General features: G+C 31.2%; 1 protein-coding gene and 1 long non-coding RNA gene across 2 annotated transcripts in view; one reads left to right on the forward strand and one right to left on the reverse strand.

Moving 5' to 3' along the window:
- The window catches only part of LOC115887169, a 58,144-nt gene that overhangs the window by 20,426 nt on the left and 13,518 nt on the right, over positions 1 to 24,200 (reverse strand). The window lies entirely within an intron of this gene.
- LOC115887167 (fibulin-1-like) overlaps positions 6,936 to 24,200 on the forward strand; it is a 29,934-nt gene continuing 12,669 nt past the window's right edge. The window contains exons 1-11 of the mRNA XM_030906509.1: positions 6,936 to 7,271; positions 11,358 to 11,532; positions 17,867 to 17,939; positions 19,579 to 19,795; positions 20,526 to 20,679; positions 20,756 to 20,865; positions 21,433 to 21,603; positions 21,664 to 21,798; positions 21,881 to 22,033; positions 22,342 to 22,530; positions 22,686 to 23,384. Of these exons, the coding sequence (XP_030762369.1) occupies positions 7,184 to 7,271; positions 11,358 to 11,532; positions 17,867 to 17,939; positions 19,579 to 19,795; positions 20,526 to 20,679; positions 20,756 to 20,865; positions 21,433 to 21,603; positions 21,664 to 21,798; positions 21,881 to 22,033; positions 22,342 to 22,530; positions 22,686 to 23,384 (2,164 nt within the window). The 5' untranslated portion in view covers positions 6,936 to 7,183. The remainder of the gene's footprint in view (positions 7,272 to 11,357; positions 11,533 to 17,866; positions 17,940 to 19,578; positions 19,796 to 20,525; positions 20,680 to 20,755; positions 20,866 to 21,432; positions 21,604 to 21,663; positions 21,799 to 21,880; positions 22,034 to 22,341; positions 22,531 to 22,685; positions 23,385 to 24,200) is intronic.

Here is a 24,200-nt window from a genome sequence, read left to right on the forward strand (position 1 = left end):
GCGGTATTAGGTGTGTAAAATCGTCCGGAGATGAAATAGACAAACAGCTAAAGACCGTTTTACTTATCGCATTTCAATAAGAAAAAAGTTTTAAGGCAAGACTCTTTTAAACCTATTAAGAAAGATGATCTTCTCTAAAGCCTTACTTCAATTTTTTGGATACTCTAAAGAAAACGGTGTCTAGTTACGTCCGAAACGTTGTTTTTTATATTCGAGATTAGCGACCAGGTACTGTGCAACTCTGGAAAACGGTATCGGAGCTCCCATTTGGTCCCCAGACCAATCCTTAAGGCCCCCCATGCCTTAACGCTGATAAATTCCAATCGCCCGACTCGAAAAAGGGGCAAAAAAGTGTTTGGGGATGGTGGCCGATCGGGTGGAAGCATCGTGTCCCGCTTCCGACGGCCTGGGGACAAAATAGGACTCCCAATCCAGGCTCCCAATCCAGAGTTGCTATCGGCAGGTCGCGCTCCCGTGTTTTCGGAACGCTGCTCCACGTATGAGGCTGAGTTTTTTATTTAATCTCTCCTTTTCTCGGTTCTTTCGGGGTTCACTTTGAATAACTTAGATGCGGACTGTGTATCGGATGTCCTAGTCACAGCATATTACTTTAAATACAGGGTGGTCCGAACTGTATTCCGGAAATTTCGCAGCATATTCTGCAGATGGAAATAAGAAAAAAAGTTCGTATAAATGTATGCCCTAAAAAGCTTAGTTTCGGAGATACAGGGTGTAGAAGTTTCATTTTTATTTCGATTTTTTCTAAATAATTTCTGAAACACCGTCAATATTTGGATGAAAATTGGTGTCTGGAAGTTTTTTGACATGAGAAATCTGATTTTGATGTCAATACGACTCCTACTTATAGGGGGCGCCACCTACATGTGTTTTAACTGTTTTTAAGAGTAATAACTTTTCGTCCGTACCTGTATAAAACTACTAAGTGAACAAATATAATAAATTATATAATAATTATAAAAACTCCCAGATACCAATTTTCACCCAGATATTGACGTTACTTCATAAATTATTTGGAAAAAATCGAAATAAAAATGGAACAAAACGAAACTAAGCATTTTAGAACATGAATATTTTTACTTACTTTTATCTGCAGAACATGCTGCCGAAGATTCTGGATTACAGTTCGGACCACCCTGTACCTCAGTCAAAAAAAAATCAAGAGATGGCTCCTTTTTTGAAAAATAAGGGTGGATTTTTCATGTAGAGTCTTTGAATTTGCGGTATCCCTTGAAAGTTTTATAAATTAAGTTCCTTGTATTATTTAATCGGGTAACATGGTATATTGATGTAGTTTAATAATAATAATAATGAACTAATAATTAATTATTTAGGTAACGCTGGGTTCAGATAAGGCTGAATTGATATCCGATATGGCAGAAGGTCTTGGAAATGACCAAAAAAATAGTTTTCTCAATATTTTTAGCTCATCTTCATACGTGTCGCTTAAAATCCTACTTTTATATAATATATCAATATATTTCTACTGATTTATATTTATTGAAATGTTTTTCATTGCCACAACTTTAATTACCAAGCCGTTTTGGTAATAGGAAAGTAAATAATAAACCTGAAAATTATAACAATAATTGTTTATCTAAAAAAGAATAATATAATTAAATGATAGAATTTAATACAATTTTAATAAAAAAAAATAAAACTTTTTTGGGCATTTTCTAAACATAGAGTTAAATTACCACTTACATATCTATTATTTAGTAGAGATAACGATTAGGGCTTCTTTGCATAACGTCAAGATCTACTGCGACCAGAATCGAACGGTCTAGAGGGCCCTGCCTGGCTCTCTCTTAAGGGCGATCCAGAATAAAACGACCAAACAAACCAATTTAGAAACCATTCCGAATATCCATTTGTTTATTAGCTTAGAGTGTTCGCAGAGATGTGTACCCGACTTTAGAAATAAATTCGATTACTCAGAAACCATTGGCTTGAATATTATGATTTGAACTAGCTCGATCAAACCAACAAATGTATGCTCAACTAACTTGCGTTGCCTTTGCTCTAAGTCAGATTTATGTTTTATTTCTCCTCAGCTGAACTTGCAAATCATTATTGTCGAATAAATGTATATTGTATGATTGAAAAAATATACATGCAGATGAGTTTTACATGTTGTGTTTTATTTATTTCACCACAGAAAATTCCTAACAGAGCTTTCAGATGAAGCGGACCGTCCGCGTGTTTTTTATTTATATGGCCGTCATCCGGACGGAGCATACGCGACCCATGTGAAATTGTTCATATAAACTCATGGTACTTGCTCGAAGTCGCGGACTGTCCGCTCCATCTGAAAGCGTTGCAAAATAAAAAAAATCTTTTCCGAAAAATATTGAGATAAATTTGATTTTATATAAATAGAATTTAAGAGTCTAAAAAAAAATTAATTTAAAAAAATTAAATTAAAAAAAAATAAGTAAAAAAAAATAAAAAAATAAATTAAAAAAATTAAAAAAAAATCTTCATATAACACTGAAGTAAATTTAGTAAAAAAAACAGAAGGTAAGTATAAGTCTACATTACTGATGCACCTACAAAGAGAAGAAAGATATTTACACCCTATGTAAATCCTCTGGGAAATATTCAGCGATTCTGCAAAAATATTTGACTTTTCAAGGTAAGTAAATTCATGATATTATTTAGATTATTGATTTCTATCGCTACGTGCACCATAACCCGAAAAAAAATCTTTAAAATTCTCTTAAAGTTCTAAATCTAAAATGTCTAATTAAAAAAAGTTTTATATTAGATTAAAAAACAAAGAAATATGTTGCTTTTAAGGATATGAGGTACTCGTATATTACGGAGTTAAAATTTTATTAAGTTTAAGTGTAGTTCCTATTTGCGAAGATATTGTACTCAATCTCTGGCCAAATAGTATGAGCCCATATGTTTACTGTTTACCGTTAAAAAAAATATTAATAACGGTCTGAAAAAACTAATATATAACTATACTTGCCGAAGAATTTTATATTTTTCTGGAATATGTCTTATATCGGTCCGAAATGTTAGTAGTTTTAAGGGAGAACCCGGGAGAGACAGCCCCTGTTCCAGAGATTTTGTCAAAAACTGGAAAAAGTGTACGAGTCTGTTAAAAATATTAATAATGTTCTGAAAAAAGTAAAATTTTACAGGAAATATAATAAAAAAACAGAAGGTAAGTATAAGTCTACATTACTGATGCACCTACAAAGAGAAGAAAGATATTTACACCCTATGTAAATCCTCTGGGAAATATTCAGCGATTCTGCAAAAATACTTGACTTTTCAAGGTAAGTAAATTCATGATATTATTTAGATTATTGATTTCTATCGCTACGTGCACCATAACCCGAAAAAAAATCTTTAAAATTCTCTTAAAGTTCTAAATCTAAAATGTCTAATTAAAAAAGTTTTATATTAGACTAAAAATCTGGCCAAATAGTATGAGCCCATATGTTTACTGTTTACCGTTAAAAAAATATTAATAACGGTCTGAAAAAACTAATATATAACTATACTTCAAAATAAAAAAAGCAAAATAAAAACACTAAATCACCACAATACACCAAAACACTTTTACTTTTACACTGGACGCGCGTTTCGCTAACCATGTTAGCATCATCAGCAGATGATTATAAACTAAAGTACAATCTACAAGTTGAGCGTTTATATACTCGCTCAGTGGGCACCGAGTGGGCGTGGCAAAATCTAGCCAACCGAGTCAGAGCCAACTGAGCGTAACAGTTAGATTTCCGCCACTATCGAGTAGTAGGAACAAAGAACTTGAAGGAGAATGGACCGTTGACCTGTTCATACTATCTTTACATTTATTAATTCTGATGCTTTCATATGCATCTAATTGCCTGTAATTTGAGACTTGTTTAATTAATTTTAAATTATTAAGATCTATACAATGTTCTTTATGAACAATATGTTCGGCAACGCAAGATTTATCCGGTTTACCATATCTTATCTGAGCTAAATGTTCTTTAAATCTAGTTAATATTGATTTTCTAGTTTGCCCAACATATTTCTGATTACAATCTTTACAAGAAATTTCATAAATACCCGACCTTTCCAGTGGAGGTGTTTTATCCTTTGGATTACCTAATAATTGTTGTAATTTATTATTAGCACTATACACAAGTTTATAATTTACATTCTTCAAAATTCCTTTTAGACCACGGGATAACTCTCTATCAAACGGCATCGAAAAATATTTAGACGTGTCTTTCTCCACTTGAAAAGTCGAATTTTCAGAAATCATTAACCTATACCTACGTTTTCTAATTAATTTATCAACTAGTGAAGGAGAATATCCATTACACTCAGCTACATTCCTAATGTAATCTCTTTCTATTTCATATCTTTCTTTGGAAAGTGGGAAACTAAGTTATCTATGAACTAGGAAATTTAAACTAGCCATTTTATGTTCAGCACTATGATGTTCTTAGTTCATGGATTGCTTGGTTTCCACTCTGCAAAATAAATGAAATAGAAAGACACATTAAAACTGTAGCTGAATCGCAATGGATATTCTAACTAGAGATAAATTAATGAGAAAACGTAGGCTATAGACTTATGTTCTGAAAATTCGACTCAAGTCGAGAAAGATACGTCTATTTTTCAATACCGATACGATAGAGAGTAACCGTGATCTAAAAGACTTGCGTTGCAAACATATAATCCAGATTTATATTTCTTATCTTAATAAATCCTGAAGGTAATAAATCTGAAATTTCAGGCAAATGAGTATAATTTTATAAATGAATGTAAAGATAGTATGAACAGAGTCAACGGTCCAATTCCTTCAAGTTCTTTGTTCCTACTACTCTAGTGGCGGAAATCTAACTGTTACGCTCAGTTGGCTCTGACTCGGTTGGCTAGATTTTGCCACGCCCACTCGGTGCCCACTGAGCGAGTATATAAACGCTCAACTTGTAGATTGTACCTTAGTTTATAATCATCTGCTGATGATGCTAACATGGTAAGCGAAACGCGCGTCCAGTGTAAAAGTAAAAGTGTTTTGGTGTATTGTGGTGATTTAGTTTTTTATTTTGCTGTGTAACACCAAAGGTTCCAACCCTCAACTGTAATATAACTATACTTGCCGAAGAATTTTATATTTTTCTGGAATATGTCTTAGATCGGTCCGAAATGTTAGTAGTTTTAAGGGAGAACCCGGGAGAGACAGCCGCTGTTCCAGAGATTTTGTCAAAAACTCGGAAGAGTACGAGTCTGTTAAAAATATTAATAATGTTCTGAAAAAAGTAAAATTTACAGGAAATATATAAAATCTTTGATTTAAAATGTCAATAATTTTAAGATTTATTATATTTTCAGCAAAATAAATTAAGGAGACACAAGTCCAATCCAACATAGTATATCCATTTAATTGAGCTACTTTCTGTATACGGTAATAGCTCGAGAAAAATCAAAAGAGAAAAGGCAAAAACTAGAAAAAATAAGGGCAAAAAGCCACGCAAAGAACGTGGATTCTAAAGCTAATTAGTGCTCTCGTTTGCTGATCCGAACTCGTGCAAAAATAACTAGCTTTATTTTCTTTTTTCTTTTAGATATACATATACATCCTATTATAAGACAAGCAAGCTTAACGTCTGACTGTACATAAACTCCGGCTGGACTTCACGTTCATTATAGTAATTGTCCCTGATATACAGGGAGCTTCAAAAAATACCGAATATTTATTTAAACCCTCCTCGAGCTTTTCATAGAAATATATAACATCATTTATAGAACAAATACCTTTTCGGAACTAGTGCACAAAATCGGTAAGCTTATTTAAAATAACTCGGCCTGCGTTACAGTTTAGGTTCAGTTTTTAATTGCATTAATTAGTTTGACCTAATTCATAGTAAATTAGTTTGTTCCCTATTCGGCTTTGGCTCTTTAACATAATGAATATCTTTTTTAGCTTCAAAAATGCACACAATAATTAATATTACGCAGGCAGGTATTAATTTTAATTAATCTATGTTATTACAGATATACTTTATATGTAATCTGGACAATTAATAATGGTCTGAAAAAAGTGAAATTTAAAGGAAATAATAAAATTTTATTAACTTGTACAAAATTCGAATCTCATGAATTATTGTAAAACTGCCTTAGTGCAATACTCCGTGTCGTATGTGGTGAACAACTCTGTATATAAATAGAATTTAAGAAAAAGTAACCAAACTCTTTATTGCGCCAAAAAATTATTTATTCCTTTGATTCTGTATTATATACAATAATAAAATAAATTCTTAGTTAAAAAAAATAAATAAAAAAAATCTTAATATAACAATGAAGTGAATTTTGTAAAAAAAAACAGAGGGTAAGAACTGAAACATCTACAACCAGAAGGCAGATATTTACACCCTATGTAAATCCTGAGAAATATCCAGCGATTCTGCAAAAATATTTGACTTTTCAAGGTAAGTAAATTCATGATATTATTTAGATTATTGATTTCTATCGCTACGTGCACCATAACCCGAAACAAAAATCTTTAAAATTCTAAATCTAAAATATCTAATCAAAAAAAAGTTTTATATTAGACTAAAAAATTATCTATCTTTATCATCATTTATTCGAAGAAAAATTTATGATTAATTTAAAAAAATAGAAGTTCCTAAATTTATAAATAACTATCGTTTATTTTTTGTCAATAAATTTTTTGTCAATAATGACAAAATAATTAAAAAATGTTGTAGCAGCGGACGACAGATATAATTAATACAAGAGAAGTCCGATTAGGGCAAAAGGAGGAAAAAGTTACGCTGGCACACAGCACACATATATTTTTCATAGTTAAGTTAAAACGGAATTCAAGGTACAAAATTCGAATCTCATGAATTGTAAAACTGCCTTAGTATTCCGAACATTTAAATATTTTCAATAAGGCGCAGTTCAATATCGCGTCGGCCGGATTGTAACCACTGTGGCTCCGTATTTCTTTTTAATCAAAAACGTGCCATTGCGTAAAAATGCAGGCCGAAGGGTAAAACCACTAACTAGGCCTAATATTTGCTCCCAGACCTTAGATAAGAATTTCTAATATACACACGACACCCCAGCAAGAGGAAAACCAAGTAAATAACGTCGATAAGCGTATTGTCCGTGTCACTCGAGCCCCCAAAACACAATAGGCAGTTTTGAAATGAATCGCTCCAAGTCTGTCAAGTTGACGCTCAATTGTATGAGCCCTTTTTTGCTCGTTGTGCTCCTCCTGTTTGCCCCATCTCAGGGTAAGTCCCGTTTTATATTTTCGTAGATACAAAATTATCATTTTCATCAAGAAGAAATTTATAGAGAAAGACTAAGCTAATGGCTATTAGAAAAATCAGAAGAAAAATAATCTCGTTTATCAAATTTTATTTTACCTTAAAACGAAAATTATCTTAACGCGAACCTTTAAAGGAATTTTCTTCTTCACCATCGGGAAAAATCACGCGGGAAAATATTTTAATGTTTCAAATTCTGTAATTTTGCCTTTGAATATCTCGAAATTCAGTTAAAGAAGATCTTATGAAAAATAATAGAAACCATAGTGTGAAAAGTATGAGAATGGCAGGATTTGTAGAAATTTTTCTGTAGATTTCAATAATGTAATGCTTTAAAGTTCAAATAATGCTCCGATTCTGTTTTTTTTTTTCAAACCCTGGTTTCTAAATGAATTTTGAAAGCAGTTAAAACATATAGATTACATACTAGATAGACCAGAATGGCCTATATTTTCGTATTCTAATTGGTTAATAAGTTTTTTAATAAAAGTTTTACCAAAACCGGTGACTTAATCGAAATCGCCAATTTTCACGACGATAAGTATGGAAAAAAGTCGAAAAATTGTCAATTTTTTACCCGTTTTCGAGGCTCTTAGAAAAATATTAAACCCGATCATAAAATTTTGAAAATTACTGTTTTTGTAGGAAATTTTATGTACTTTTAGAAAATATAAAAATATTAAGCTTAAATAATATGGTTTTATTAGAAAATTTATTTTTTGAACCCTTGTTTTTGATCAAACTTTGATGATAGTTAAAACTTGTCGTACATCAAGGGCTGTAAACGCCAGGCCACAATGGCCGATATTTTTGAGTTATACACCTTCTAATTAGTAAATAACAGTAGTTTTATCAAAATAGGTGACATGGAATTGAAGATATTAAAGGTTCCTCTGTTTACCGTTTAAAAAAATATTAGAAACTGCTTGATAGCTCTGAAACTATACTTGTCGTATGCAGAATTTTATATCATATCAAAAACCGACTGAAGAATGATTTTAACGAAATAATATGCTTAATAAATTCTAATAATCAGATTAGGAATGCGTAAAATCTCAAAACTCGTCTAAAAGCTCTTCGAAATTACTTTTATTAGCTGTAATTATATCTGGCTTAATCTAAAGTAATCTTAACGAGAACTTTTTCAAAGAAATATTATCTCCGTCTCATGAAAAACACCTTCCTTCAGCCCGAAAACATACAAAAGCGCTATAAGAATAAAGATTCCGTGAAATATTCCCAAGCCCCAAAATCTTTATTTTTGATTACAAAGAAGTTCCTATAGTGCATAAAAGTGTATACATTACGTATTTAAGTATTAGAATAACGGATTTCAGAATAAAAGAACATATAAAAATTAAAAATAAAAACTTTGATTATAGGGCTTGGGTGGCCTGCATTATATAAATACGTATAATTATAAGCTAATATCTAATTAAGTAGAGATGGATTTATCAATTATTTCATTTCATTAATGGCGGCATTAATTCTGCCATTGTAAGTTGTTGCTAAGTGTTGTGTTATTTTTAATACAAATTATTCAAAAAGTTGGCGCCAGAATGTCCATTCACTAAAATATTCACTTTGAATGAATAATTTAATTCCAGCATAATCGGAAGCAGCGTATACCTTTTTATATAATTAAACACAACGATTATCAATTTTGAGGTAAACGTTTTGGATATCTTTAGATTTTGTTTTTTTTTTTAATTTCCTGTGTATAAAGAGATATTTTAAAATTCCTATAAATTAAATCACCTAATGGCATTGACATAAATATTTCTAAAAAAATCTAAATTTGGGTTAGTCTAGAATTACAGAACTCGAACTATACACATGAGGTCAAATGTCTGCCATACAAAACAGCATACATTAAACGAAAAAATAACAATTCATTAATTTGCGTATTTTACTTGTATGCCCTAAAAATAATAAAGTACCGGGAAATGTTAAAAACAATTAATTGCACATATGGGTCATAGATCAACGTATGAAACAAACATGAAAAAATACTACGAAGAATGTTTTTCAACGAAAATTGTGCACTGTGTTTATTAACAATCCATTCATTTAATATTACATCAATATTGTATTTTTCCCTAGCAAAAATTTCGCCGTGTAAGGATACTTTCAGGTATTGTTTCCTGGATCATTTTACTTCTGAAAGTATTTCGAGAAATACTTCGCAAAATGTTTTACGAAATATTTCCTGAAAGATTTCCTGTTTTTAGTGTCGAGTGTGTTTAATAATATACAGGGTTGTTCACCACATACGACACGGAGTATTGTAGCTAAACAATTAGATTTTTACAAATTGTAAGTTTTGGGTTCGTTGAAGGACTATTAGAGCTACAATTTAAAAATATTTTTACAAGATACAGAGTGTCCCAAATAAATAAAAAATATCAAAGTTGTATTTTTTTAAATGGAACACCCTGTATATTATTGCATTTTTAGTTTCTATGATTAAAATAAAGGTAAATTTGATTAAGGTTTATCACCCTTAAACCTGACCGTTTTTGAAATATTTTCAATTTTGTGAAATTGTAGTAAAAATTTTAAGGCTTTATTTCTCCAAGGGTATCAAAGTTTTTAATACTAAATATTTACTGAAGTTTATTTATTGATCAGTTATTGTGTTACAATAAAAAAAATTATACTACCTTATACAGAGTGTCTAAAAATTTATTTTAAATAATTACTAGCTTTAAACAGCAATAACTTGTTTAATTTAAATGGAATATCCTGTATATTTTATGGGAATCAGATGCACAATTTAATTGTCTATCAAACTGTATTATACCACTTTTTAGCTATCCCTTCAAGTTTTCGTAGAAAATGCATTTTCTTATAATTTAGACCTCATTTATCAATATACCCATGGAATATTGACATTTTAGATTGTTTTTAAAACAACAAATGTACAAAATGTACAGGCTAGTAATATTATCGTTTTTAGTAAAACGATGATATTACTAGCCCATTTGTTTGCAAAAAGAAAACTATTTAAATCTTTATAAAAGATTATACCATTAATTAAATATACCACCAGTATTTCCGCCCAAATACTAATTAATGACATACTTAATTGTGTTCGTTAATAAATTATTATAAATAAATGTGGATTTTTGAGTCAGAAATCAATATAATAATAAGTTATCAAATTAAAGTCTTTGTTGTTATAAATAAGCATTTATTAAAAAATGAAATATCATTTTTAAGGTGTTACTTTTTATCACACTGTCTAATGCCCATACAAAATTCAGTTTTTTAGTATTTGGAGCAATTATTATTAATCAACGCAAATAGTCAATTAATGTAGTTTGAATACTGGAATCATATTAATTGGTCCTCTGTAACAAATATTTAAACAGTTTTTTTTATTTTTTAATGAAATAAACGAACTATATTGACAATATTAGTGTCTGTGCTCTGTAAAAATTTGGTATATCTTTAAAAATAATCTAAAATGTCAATATTCCATGGGTATATTTGATAAATGAGTTCTAAATTACAAGAAAATGCATTTTCTACGGAAACTTGAAGAGATAGGTAAAAAGTTATTGCCGTTTAAAGTTAATAATTATTTAAAATAAATATTTAGACACTCTGTATAAGGTAGTAACATTTTTATTATTGCAACACAATAACTGATCAATAAATAAACTTCAGTAAATATTTAGTATTAAAAACTATGATACCCTCGGAGAAATGAAGCCTTAAAATTTATACTGCAATTTCACAAAATTGAAAATATTTCAAAAACGGTAAGGTTTAAGTGTAATAAACCTTAATCAAATTTACCTTTATTTTAATCGTAGAAACTAAAAATGTAATAATATACAGGGTGTTCCATTTAAAAAAATACAACTTTGATATTTTTTATTTATTTGGGACATTCTGTATCTTGAAAAAATATTTTTAAATTGTAGCTCTAATAGTCCTTCAACGAACCCAAAACGTACAATTTGTAAAAATCTAATCGTTTAGCTACAATATTCCGTGTCGTATGTGGTGAACAACCCTGTATATTAATTTTCTATTTTTTAGAATTCAACTTAAAAACCAGGCAAACCTGTTGTGGAATAGGTACAAATTTTTCATCTAAAGTAAAAACCACCGGAAGCAATTGTAAAGACTATCAGCCTCCAATCCCAGGTATATCTACCCCTGATGAAAGCTACTGTTTGAGCACCATAGACTTATGTTGTAGAAAACAGTTAAGGTAAACATAATAATTTAATTATAAATTGATACATCTTCAAATATAGCAGATACCAACGTATAGCAGATTAATTAATTAAATCAAAGAATTCATTGCTGTATGCGTAGCCAAACGAATCGTCAGATTTTAGTGATTTTTTTCGGGCAATAAGTATGATTGAATGTTATTGATGCCCTAAAAATCAAACGGTTCCTAGTAAAAGTTGCCATCAAACTGTTATCTCTGAACTTTCACGTCTTTCATCCATCATTTAATAAAAAAAGCATACTATTCTTTCCAGATATGACGCGCGGCTTCAATTATTGCGTCCAAACTTGATGGATACAATTTTTATCGAGATTTTCTTTCAATCCTCCCAAAACGCCGAACGTTTCATCTATGCAATGATGAATTAACTAATTTAATATATGTTATAAGATTTTTTTTCGTCTCAGTAAGAGAAAAAATAATAAATAATAACTGTAAATACAGTCCTAAGATCACGCCCTTTATTGAGATGAATATATAATGATATTTCCTCCACAAATATGATTTAACAAATTATAAAAGGTATTTCAAAGCCTTTAACGTGGAAATTTTGAAGTAAATTAAGCTTCTTATCGGTCTTAAGTAAAGAGGATATTAAATTTTTAATGGAAGGCTTGGAAAATTATACCTGAATGTTCCTTGCCCGTTATTAATTTCTTGTGTATTTTTCTACACGTCTGAGCACACTTAGAGATAAATTTTATGATATATTGAAAGGATTTTTTAAAGCGAAAATAAAAAAGTAGAATGTAGAATGTTTATAAACAAAAAAAACTTACCCCAGATAATAATCCTACGGCGTATTTTGATTTGTCAAAAAAGTCGAAGAATTTAGGAATTTATCGAGTGGTTAACTTTAACCGTGAATAACTTTTGAAGGAGTAGGTTTATCGAAAAATTATAATAGACCTTTTTTGTAGAGCGTTTAATTCTGTACAGAATATTTTGTCATTGTCATGGCTGCGAGAGAACAAGATCGAGAAAAAAAAATAATTCGCAAAAAGTGGCAAATTCCCATTTTAATTTAAATGAGAAATGAATCGTCTTTAGGGCAAGGTTCATTGTGAATATTAAGGGTTTACAATGGTACAATAAACTAGAAATTTAGAGGGCGTCGTGAAAGAAATGATCAACTTGACAAATAACGGACACACCCTAGTAATCATTGTCGTATTTACCGATGATAATAATGTACAATGCTGTTATAATAAAAAGTAACTACAGGAATAAAAATTATTTATATGCCCTTTGCATTAAATAGGATAAAAATAGAATAACTCAAGCTGAGAATAAGCTGTTAAAAACTAAGAAGAAATAGGGTAAAATTACGAAGTGCTATTAAAAATTAAAAATGCTTAATTTCTAATAAGATAAATTGGATTGTGATGTTCTAATAATCCTTTCCTATAATTTTGCCTAAATTACGTTTTTATGAGACTGAAATAGAGATTTGAAACTAAAAATACTAATAAGATACAAAAAACCCTGCTTTTATTTTCGACGTAAAACAATTTTTTCTGAGCAAAATAAAAAGTTTTCAAGATAAATCTCAAAAGAGAAGTAGATTAATAATTTATATAAAATTTCGAGACGTAAATTTCTTTTAAAAACGCATTTTCCTTTCTTTTTAATAAAGCATTTAATTATTGGACGTTTAATACGAATTTAAGATGTTCTTATTCCTAATAAAAACATTTTTTATCTCCTTCCAGTCTAATTTAATTAATTCTAAGTGGATTTATTCAAGCACATTTTTTTATTCCGCAACGGAAATGAATTTATAAAATATATGTCATAAATCTCTGGAGGAAATTTAAATGAAAAAAATCGTAAATTCTACGGCGTTTTAATCTTCTGTAAGTTAACTTCAGATCTTTTTCTACATTACGACAAATAAAGAGCAGTCTGATTTTTGGCAGTTTTTTCTGAAGCATCTGTCGTTCTTTGGATTTCTAATTTTTTTAAATCTAACATAAATAAATTAATGAGTCCAAGAAATCCTATATGGGTATTTCGCCACTGCAAGAAAATCTACAAAATAAAATAGTTACTTTTTGTAAACACTTCTGGCGTTAACCCAAACGGAAACTCCTTGGCAGAAGTTAGGTTTACAGATATACAAATTTGCCTAACGAATCTTATATACAGGATGGGCCGCTGAAAACTTACAATGGCTATAATTCTCAAACCAAAAAAGATATCAAAAAAATAAAAAATACCGTTTCTATAATATCAAGGGGGAATATATATGACGTATTTTTTGAACCACCCCGACCTGCCCCTTAGGCGACACCCCTACTCACTTGAAAATCTTAAAAGGTTTTTAGCGTTTTGCGTTTTTTGCGTCTCAAGCGCTTTTGGCGATTATAAGCGTTTTTTTTCGATTTGTGTCCATTAAAAACACGCAAAAAACGCGGCAGGTCTGCAGTTTCTATCAAGATGTCAATTAGTAACGTCGCAAGCTCGTGGATTCCCGGCCCGTTCAACAATCAATCCTGTGAGAAAGAGATAGGCGAGATCGGCGCGGTCAGCGTTGGAGAGACGAAGATAAAAGATGCTGGGATTGAATTGTGGACGGGCCGGAGCATATATTCGGCGACAAACACAATCTACTGCTAGTGCCAGTGGTGTGTGTAAAAATAATTATTATTATTTGCCATTTATTTTACGAATATTAGTTTATATATATAATAGAATAGTAAATATTTCTAGTTGCTAATGCAATTTTAGGACATGATTTATGAAACATTTTGGAGTGAAATTTCTTTAAGCGCGCTGGGAGTAAAAATTCAAGGCTGTGACATACGAGCTAGTGAGACGGCCCTGACACACGAGCTCGTTGTAACGAAATGTGTTAACGGCTTAGTAATACGTAGTGACGCGACGTATATTTGTTAGCAGTCCACGCGTTTATCAAAAATATTGATATTTTAATACAAATTTTGTAAAAGTGAATCAAATTATTACGTGTAAAAAACATTTGTTACACGTAAAAAACTAGTTTTATTATTTTACGCGAATAAAACTGTTACACGTAAAAAACTTTTTACGCGTATAAAACTATTTGTTACTGGTAGAAAACTATTTTTTACGCGTATAAAACTATTTGTTACTGGTAAAAAACTACTTTTTACGCGTATAAAACTATTTGTTACGTGAAAAAATCTATTTGTTACACGTAAAAAACTATTTTTTTACGCGTCACAAACTTATTGTTTCTGGTAGAAAACCTTTCTTACGCAAAAAAAAAATATTTTTTACGTGTAAAAAACTATTTGTTACACGTAAAAAACTAATTTTTACGCGTCAAAAACTTATTGTTTCTGGTAAAAAACTTATTTATCCCCAAAAAATATTTTTTACCTGTAAAAAACGATTTGTTACACGTAAAAAACTATTTTTTACGAGTCAAAAACTATTTGTTTCTGTTAAAAAAAAATTTTTTACGCAGAAAAAAAGCACTTTTTACGCATAAAAAACTATTTTTTACGCGTAAGAAAATATTCCTTTAATTTATTACTTTTTCAACATTTCAAACTACACTTTTTCAAACATTTCCTTCCAAATTTTTGAATTTAATAGAATCTTCCTAAACAGTAGATGTTCTTTATAAAAATATTTTTAGATAATACCCTAAAATGAAAAAAATGCATACTATTTGATTTATTTTTATTGTATTATTAAATATAACGTCCGCCTATGACGGGGTCTCATCTTAGAAAACGCTAAAGACGCTACAGAAAACAAACTGATTTGTTTTCATTTGCGTTTTTTGCGAGACACGCCGAACGCTAGACGCTTTTGGTGTGGCCACTCCTATATAATCCTGTTATTTTGTTTTAGTCGCTGAAGACGCTTCACGCTAAAAACGCAAAAAACGCTTTCTGTGTGGCCGTGGATTTAGACATTTTTTAAATTAATGAGGTTTTCTTTGAAGGCCTTAATGCGAGAGAATAGCGAGAATTTCGGATAATTCGCCCGAATTGGCCAACACTCTAGTTGAAAATTTAAAACCATTACGTTCTCGCTTGGTTTATCGTTCCTCGTAACAAATGTATATTCTAGGATTTCCCGCTATGGAAACCCCGCGGAAATAAATTGGCACGTGTCCTGAAGAAACCGCAACCACAACTAACGAGTATCGAGATGCATTAAAATTTATTTTACCTTAAAACTACCACGTATATTCGGGCTCAAGCAACTTCCTCTATTATTTATATATTTTACCTCATCGCCACAATAAAATTAGCCAAAATAACATGGTATTTCATACATTACACGTTTTGTTTGCTGTTCTCTCGTTTGCGGAGGTTCAGTTAATATTGACCTACCGCACAGTGCTTCGTACCATGGACAAAAATCAAAAAATAAGTTAAAATTTACTAATATCTGAATATATAATTTCATACTTATAGCAATGTGCAACCATCCTGTATATTATTTTTCATAAACAGCGTTTTTGTTAGCAAATATTTTCACTAAAAATAAATTTTGCGATCATTATCTCATCAGTGAAAAGAATAACATTCATAGTAGTTCTGTATATTATGGAGTTAAACGGGTACGTACTTAATTGAAAGCCAATATGGATATTGTTAAACAAGGTATGTACTTTAAATTTATTTCTAAACAAGTTCGTGATTGTTTAGTTTTTATTTATTTTTTAAGATGATTCTTAAATGGGTATAAAAATTTTACGTTTTCAAACTTCAAAACGGCATTTAAAAAAAAAAAAAACATATCAAAACATATCGTATTTATTGAATATTTTGTTGCCATATTCATACACTTTTAATTTTTGTATAGTTCACCTGCGTCTGCTTGCGACGAACTTTATTTTATAATACTTTTCAGATGGAGTAAGATTGATAAGCAATGCCGATCTGGCTAATACTTGGCTTGATCATAAGGACAAGAACTCAAAATTATTAGTATTTCAAAAAATATGTTCTTATTAGATATTGATGAACCTTCCAGTCAAATGAGACACCACTTGTGCCTGAAAAAGTCCACTATGTTGGAGCGAAACGTCGAATAAAAAAAGTGTCCATCTTTCAGTTTATTATAAAATCTCATACCCAAGAAAAGGAAAAAATAATATATGCATATGGTCTATTAAAGAGGTAACTATTAACATCCGAACCCCTCATACCGACAAAATGAACAGTAACAACGCGAAAAAGTAACATATTAGAAAATGATGTACAGAAATATCTTATATGTGAGGATACTTCATCTACCTGTGATTTAGATACTATAAATTTGGAAGATTCTGTCAGCAGTGATTCTCCTGAATCAGAGTAGTTACGATCTATGCATTTTGTTGTCCTAAAGTAAATTTATAGTATCTTAAGTTTTTTTTTAATTAAATATAACATTAATATTTCTTTTTCATTAAAGAAAAACATTTTTATCTTATATTAGCCTTATATGGTAGGAATCATGTTCTAATGTTATTTCAATTCTTTTTTATCACAGGAATTTATCTAATACTTACACCGTTTTCACACTATAACTTATTATTTGCTTAGATGGAACACAGCTCCAACATTATTATTATTTATAAGATTTTTTTTTCATAAACGTGGGACTAAGAACATCATCATTTAGTACAATGAGAGTACTCATCATTTGTGTCAAATAAACCTAGTTTGAATAAATTGCTTACAATAAAAGAGAAGTTTTGGATTTTTGTCCTCTAGAGCCATATGTTCGAAGCACTGTGTACCGTGTCCATTACTCAAACTTTACAAAGACGTATAATTTCATAAAATATTCGTATTTAATTTCGTACCCTACAGCCATCGAGACAAATTATTTGACTTTGCATTGGCTGCTGAACACAAAAAACACTCATTTTTTACTAGCGCTCTTACTAGGCGTGAAATAGCAACGAACATCGTAAAATGATATAACACATAAGAAAATGTCTTTGGCTAAATAAACTCCATAAATGAAGTTTTCAAATTTGCACGCCAACATAAAGGAATTTCAAAAACACGTCAAGAATGCCATTATCATTTTGGGTATATTAACTTATATAGAGACTTCGCAGTAATGTACATAAAAGATATTTTATATGAGGACGTACTTTTTTCTCAGTGAAAAATCCGTATAGAATACAAATTACTGTATAATTTAATGCACCCTTTTCTGTAAAGTAAGAAAATATATAAACCTTGACCCTAAAAAAATATATCTATATTCCTTGTTTCGTTATTATTATCATTAAAATATAAATATAGCTGTCCCTTATACCATACTCATTTACTATTTTTTCTTCTTATCTATTTTCTCTTTATATTAGAGTAATAGAGTGTGAGTCTGGACAAGAAGATGCAAAATTAGGGACCTGTACTAGAGAAGATGGCGAAAAAAAGGTAAAAAAATAACAAAAAAATACCTAAATATTTAAGCTTCATTCAGAACCTTGCAATTAGTGGTTTCAATTACACTTTATACTTTTTGGTTTACGATCATTCACAATGTTTAAAAAAACACAGTTAAAATTAATAGAATATCCTAGCAACAACTTAGGCTAGCCTAATGCTGGGTCCAGACCAAGGCGATTTTGAGGCACGATTTTGAGACAAAAACAAGACAAACTTGCGACAAAAAATGGGGAATTCTGACAAGATAAACTTGAGATAAATTGTCCACACCGCAAGGACAATTTTTGGCAAGAAATAATGTCTGGCTAACTCAGCCGATTATTGAAGAGGAAGTAGAGTTCATGGATTTTGAAGAGTCTGGTCCATCCGCAAAAAAACAATTTATTGAGTTATCCGTTTCCCAAAAAACAAAAGCCTAACGAAACCCATGAATACGAGGATACAATATAATTTTTCAATATTGTAATATTGAATATATAACTTCATAATAATTTATTTCGCACTTAATTACTATGAATTTTCTTGAGAACATGATTGTTTATTTATTTATTCCTATTAAATCCATTTTTGTAAAATATAAAATAAACGTTGTGTAGTTCTTTATTTTTTCCAAAGGGTTTTATAATATTTCGTGTATTTCAAGTTGCCAAATTTATTAAAAATCTTAGTTTCGTTGTTTTGCCATAAGTCAGATTACACAGATATTTTCTACGTAAAAAGTTGTTTTAAGAAAGTTTTGATGGATTTCAAAAATTTTCATAAATAATGAAATTACAGGATGTTTTCAAAAATGCCTCTTTTGAGGTTTTTCAAAATATCTCAAAAACCAAAAGTGATAGAAATAGAAACACAAACATAAATTACAAACAGACATTTAACCATTTCTTTTACCTCTAGCAGTTTTCGAGATCGCAATATATCAATCAATTTCGGACACTGTATAAATAAAAATTAGTTAAGTATAGGCTAAAATACCTTTTTGATACCTACTTTTATAATAAATTATAGTAAATATTCATAAATTTGCATACTATCTTCAAAAATTCCCAATTTAATCAATAAAATATCCAATGAGCAGCTTTTTCGAATTCTGAACCACTGTGCGCCGTCCACACTGCGCCGACAACTTGTCCTAAAATATACGAACAAAACTTAAACACTTTGATCTTTACCGACTCGAGACGGGACATTGAAAAGTCTCCGAATTTTGAAACAAAACAAAAATGAGACAAAAATGTCGCAGAAATGTGTTGGATTTGTCGCAATTTTGTCGTAAAACATGAAAGTTTCTGTCTTGTAGTTGTTTTGTCTGTTATAAAACAATCAACTTTTGATTTCTCGCCACAATTTCTCTTGACGGAAGATATTCAAAGGCCAAAATGACATTTCTTGCAAACTTTGCAGAATAATCAGTGGAAAAGTTAAAAGTTTCGTAACTTTTTCTATTAATTGGAAATGTCTACCACTAATTTTGACGTTCTGAATGCATTGAAATTAAACGAACTGTCACATTGAAATTAAAGGAACAAACTTCTACGCTAATAGAAACCACTAATTGCCAGGTTTAATTGAATGAAGCTTTACTTACAAAAGAAAAAAAGATATTTTTAACGAAAGAACTATATAGGATTGTTGCGAGGCCTGCCAAATGGGCATAGAGACAAAAAAATCTGGAGACCCTTGCACGGATACACTTGGATTTGGATCACCATACGCGGAAGCCTACATCAGCTGTTGTGAGAACCCATTACCGAAAAAAACAAGCATTTTACCAACAAGTACAACTGTTAAACCAACGAGAAAAGCTGTTAGTTTGAGCACAGAAAACGTACGAGCTTATCCAGGTAAGTACCCTGGCCTGGAGAGGCCCGTTCCTCAAATGGATAGCGCAATTTTTTATATCGCCCCATACAGAAGCCATAAATTGGCAGGCACGGCGCTGGAGCTGGAAAACTGTTGTGTAAAAACTTTTAATTGCAGCTCACAATATGTAAAAGTACAGCAAAAATTAATTACGGATTTATTCTAGTTGCTAAAATATAAAAATGTTAAGCTGCCGTCATAATCTACTGCACTGTTTCGGTAAAAGCTAATAATTGTTCAGTGGAAAACCGGAAAACCCAAACTAAAAAACTTAATTAAGACCGCAGAGCTGTAAAATTTCACGTTCCGAATTGGACACAATTGGATTCGCGTGAAAATAAAAACTCAAAAAAGTTTACCTTGAACTGATGGATTCGAAGCTAATCAAAACCTTCCTATATACAAAAATATAAGCATTAACAAAAAAAAATCTATGTTTCATTCTCTGTACCGTTTAAATGTAAAGAATCGTCTTTTGAATAATTAGTCTTTGTATGTAGTTAAGAACTGAGTGTGTTCTCCCAACTTGCATGTTTCTATGTACTTTTAGTTACAAAACTGATCCTGTTAGGGAAAGTTCGCAACGAGCAAATTTGTTCAGTCCTAAGGCACTTGTTCTAGAACAAATAGACAGCTAAAATATAATTCAAAACGTGAAAAACACAGTAAATAATTCTTTAAAGAAATTTTCCTTTATCTGGCCATTGACAGGACTATCTGAAGAACACGTGTGCGAAACGCAAGAATTTTGCGCCCAATTGTGCGAGCCCAGCGGAACTTCATTCAAATGCGGATGTTTCCCTGGATACCAACTTATGAAAGATGGAGTGTCGTGCAAACCAATCAAGCATGCTACGGGAAGCAGGTAAACTTGAAAATTATTTAGCAAGCAACATCTCATTAACTCATTTTTTTTAATAATTATTCTTGTGATAATTTAGATGTGAACAGCATAATCCTTGTGATCATGATTGTACAGATACAGGAACATCAATCGTTTGTTCATGTAGAGATGGATATACTTTAGGAATCGACAACAGGACTTGCAATGGTAAGACATATTTCTACAGAGGATGACTAATTCTACACAGACAAACCTTAAACTTCAAAAAATTAACAATTACTACTGCCTCAAACTTTCTGTATATGATTATTTTTATTTGTTATTATTATATTGAATAAAAGGACTTTATATATGAATTAAGGCAAAAATATCTGGACTAAAATCAAATGAAATTTATTCTATCACTCCGGAACAGTTTAGAGCGTGTCGAAATAAAAAAAAATATTTCATTCGATTTTTTTTGAGTTCATTTAAAAAGATTTTGCCCACAGCGGCGTGATTTGCATTGGCTTCTAGTTAATTTATTACTTTATGCGAAATTCAGCGTTTGACCAGGAACAATTCCCTCCCTTGTTTTCTAATTTCAAATAGGGTTGGCATTCAGCCCTTCCAAACTTTGCCAAACTTATTTCACAGCTAAAATTTACGCCCATGTTATTTTTGGTCTCAATTTTACCAATTCACATTACTATATGACGCTAAATATATTGTTTCTACGTTTAAATCAAGTTGGACTAAACAAATTAACTGTTTAAAATGTTTTTTTTTTGACAGATATTGATGAATGCGCCCTGGGAACATTCAGCTGTGAGCCAGGAGAAGAATGTGAAAACGACGAAGGAACTTATTTTTGTTTTGTTACTGAACTGGAATCGGAAGAAGACTCCACAAATACCAAGTGTCCTGTTGGTCACAAATTTAATGCCGAAAAATCAGTATGTGATGGTAAAAATCAACAATTACTATTTTATGTTTAGGTTATTTAATTTCCTCTTTGTGACGCAGACGTGAACGAGTGCGAATTCGACTTAATTTGTGCACCACCAAAAACTTGCAAAAATACGATTGGTTCTTTTATCTGCGAAGGACCGGATTGTCCACCAGGATTCAAATACAAAGCATCAATAGAAACTTGCTCAGGTATTTCTTTTAACAACAGCCTATCTATACAAATTTTAATAAGTCAATTAACAATAAAAAGAAATAATAACCCAAATTTCAGATATCGATGAATGTTTGACTGACGAAAACGATTGTGACAAGGTTTCAGAGATTTGTGTCAACACGAAAGGAAATTACACTTGTGTGGATAAAGCTTCGCGAACAGCATGTCCACCTGGATTCAAAAAAAATAATCTATCATTCGATTGTGAAGGTGAGCATACATAAAATTGTGTGTGCACTATGTGCGCATATTTAAAGTGAAACTAAAAGCTAAATTAATAAATAATTTAATTCACTTTCAAAAAATTCGTAAATGTTTTTATGTATTTCTAAGCATGTGTTTTACTCCCAGCGCGGATCCTTACCACTTTTCGTCTCGCTAACGTGTGTCACGGCTTTGAATTTTTACTCCTAACGAGCGTAAAGAAGTTTACTTCAAAAACAGAATAAATTACACTGTGACTAGGGGCAAAAGTCATGCACTACGATTTAAAAATTATCCTTGTAAATATATTACAGATATAAACGAGTGCTATGATGATATAAAAGTGTGCCTGGATAACGAAGAATGCATCAACGAAGAGGGTGGTTATAAATGTGTGAAAATGGAACAGGGATCATTAAATAACAAAGCATACAGTCCATTTTCGAAAAAGGTTCCTTGCCCTACCGGTTTCAAATACAATGAAACTAAAAGCACGTGTGATGGTAAGTGAAATTTATTATTAGATACACCAACCATTGTAAGGAGTTGATAGAAAAATATAAATTTGGCGAAAAGAATAAAATTCGTGGAACGAACTGAATGATGTATTATTTTTATAAGAACAATCTAAAGCAATAAAGTTACTAATTTTTTTCAGATATAAACGAATGTCAACTCAGACTAGACAATTGTTCTGCTATGCATCGTTGTGACAACACAATGGGATCATTTTATTGTACAAGGACAGTGTCCTGTGGAACTGGATACACTTTGAATTCTCACAATGACTTATGCGAAGATGATGACGAGTGTGCGCTAGGGACGCACAATTGTAACGATTTAGGCCCAAACTATCGATGCAAGAATCAAATGGGCACGTACAAATGCGACCTCATCAGACCTATATATCGTCCACCTCCTGTACAAACTACCCCGTCTGTAGCAACGACTAAATCAACCACACAATCGTCCACACATAGAACTTCTATTAAGTCATCTCCCCAATCTTTTAACTATAATAGAGGATATATAAACCCCAACCCTTATAACCGATATAATCCAACAGATCAGTCGACTCCCCCACCTACAACTACACCATACACAACGCCATACCAAGGGCCCTACGCAAATCAGTTCTGGCATATGTTCAGACCAAATTTTGCACCACAAACTACCACATCCACTAGCTCCGCTCCTACTTTCCACAGCAGCTACTTTCCTTACCAATATCCATTTTCTTTAAGACCCTATAGACCGATAGAGACAACAGAGAGAAGAGTATCAGAGCCTCCTATAATTGAGGTACAGAAAAAGTGTCTTCCTGGATACAAAATGAATGATAAACGAGATTGTGAAGGTAAGTGTCATTTATTATGATCTTTTATCTATCACAAAAATTATATACAGGGTGGTACCATACACAGGGCGGCCCAGAAATCAGTGAAAGTATTTTAAGGGGTGGTAGATCTGGCCAAAAGAAGCATATTTTCTATACCATTTTTAAAATAAATTGGTAATAACCGAGTTATTTAACTTTGAACATTTTTAAAAATTATGGCAATAATTTGAGAGCCGCCGGCAGCAATCGATAATCGTATACGATAACGTCGAAAATACGTATCGATAATAAATAACGTCGAAAATACGTCGGAAACTTACCATAGAAAATACGTCGAAACTGACCATAAAAATACGTCGGAAATTTACCATAGAAAATACGTCGAAAATTTACCATTGAAACTAAGTCGAAAATTTACCATAGAAAATACGTCGGAAATTTATCACAGAAACTACGTCGGAAACCTACCATAGAAAATACGTCGGAAATTTACCATAGAAACTAAGTCGAAAATTTACCATAGAAAATACGTCGGAAATTTACCACAGAAACTACGTCGGAAACTCACCATAGAACATACGTCGGAAATTTACCATAGAAACTACGTCGGAAACTTACCATAGAAAATACGTCGAAAATTTACCATAGAAACTAAGTCGAAAATTTACCATAGAAAATACGTCGGAAATTTACCACAGAAACTACGTCGGAAACTCACCATAGAAAATACGTCGGAAATTTACCATAGAAACTACGTCGGAAACTTACCATAGAAAATACGTCGATACGTGTATTTTTAAAATTTAAAAATGTGGATTGTAGGATGTGGCAACA

The sequence above is a fragment of the Sitophilus oryzae genome, unplaced genomic scaffold (assembly GCF_002938485.1).
Source record: "Sitophilus oryzae breed Bouriz unplaced genomic scaffold, Soryzae_2.0 scaffold_552_pilon_pilon, whole genome shotgun sequence".
NCBI classification, from domain to species: Eukaryota; Metazoa; Arthropoda; class Insecta; order Coleoptera; family Curculionidae; genus Sitophilus; species Sitophilus oryzae.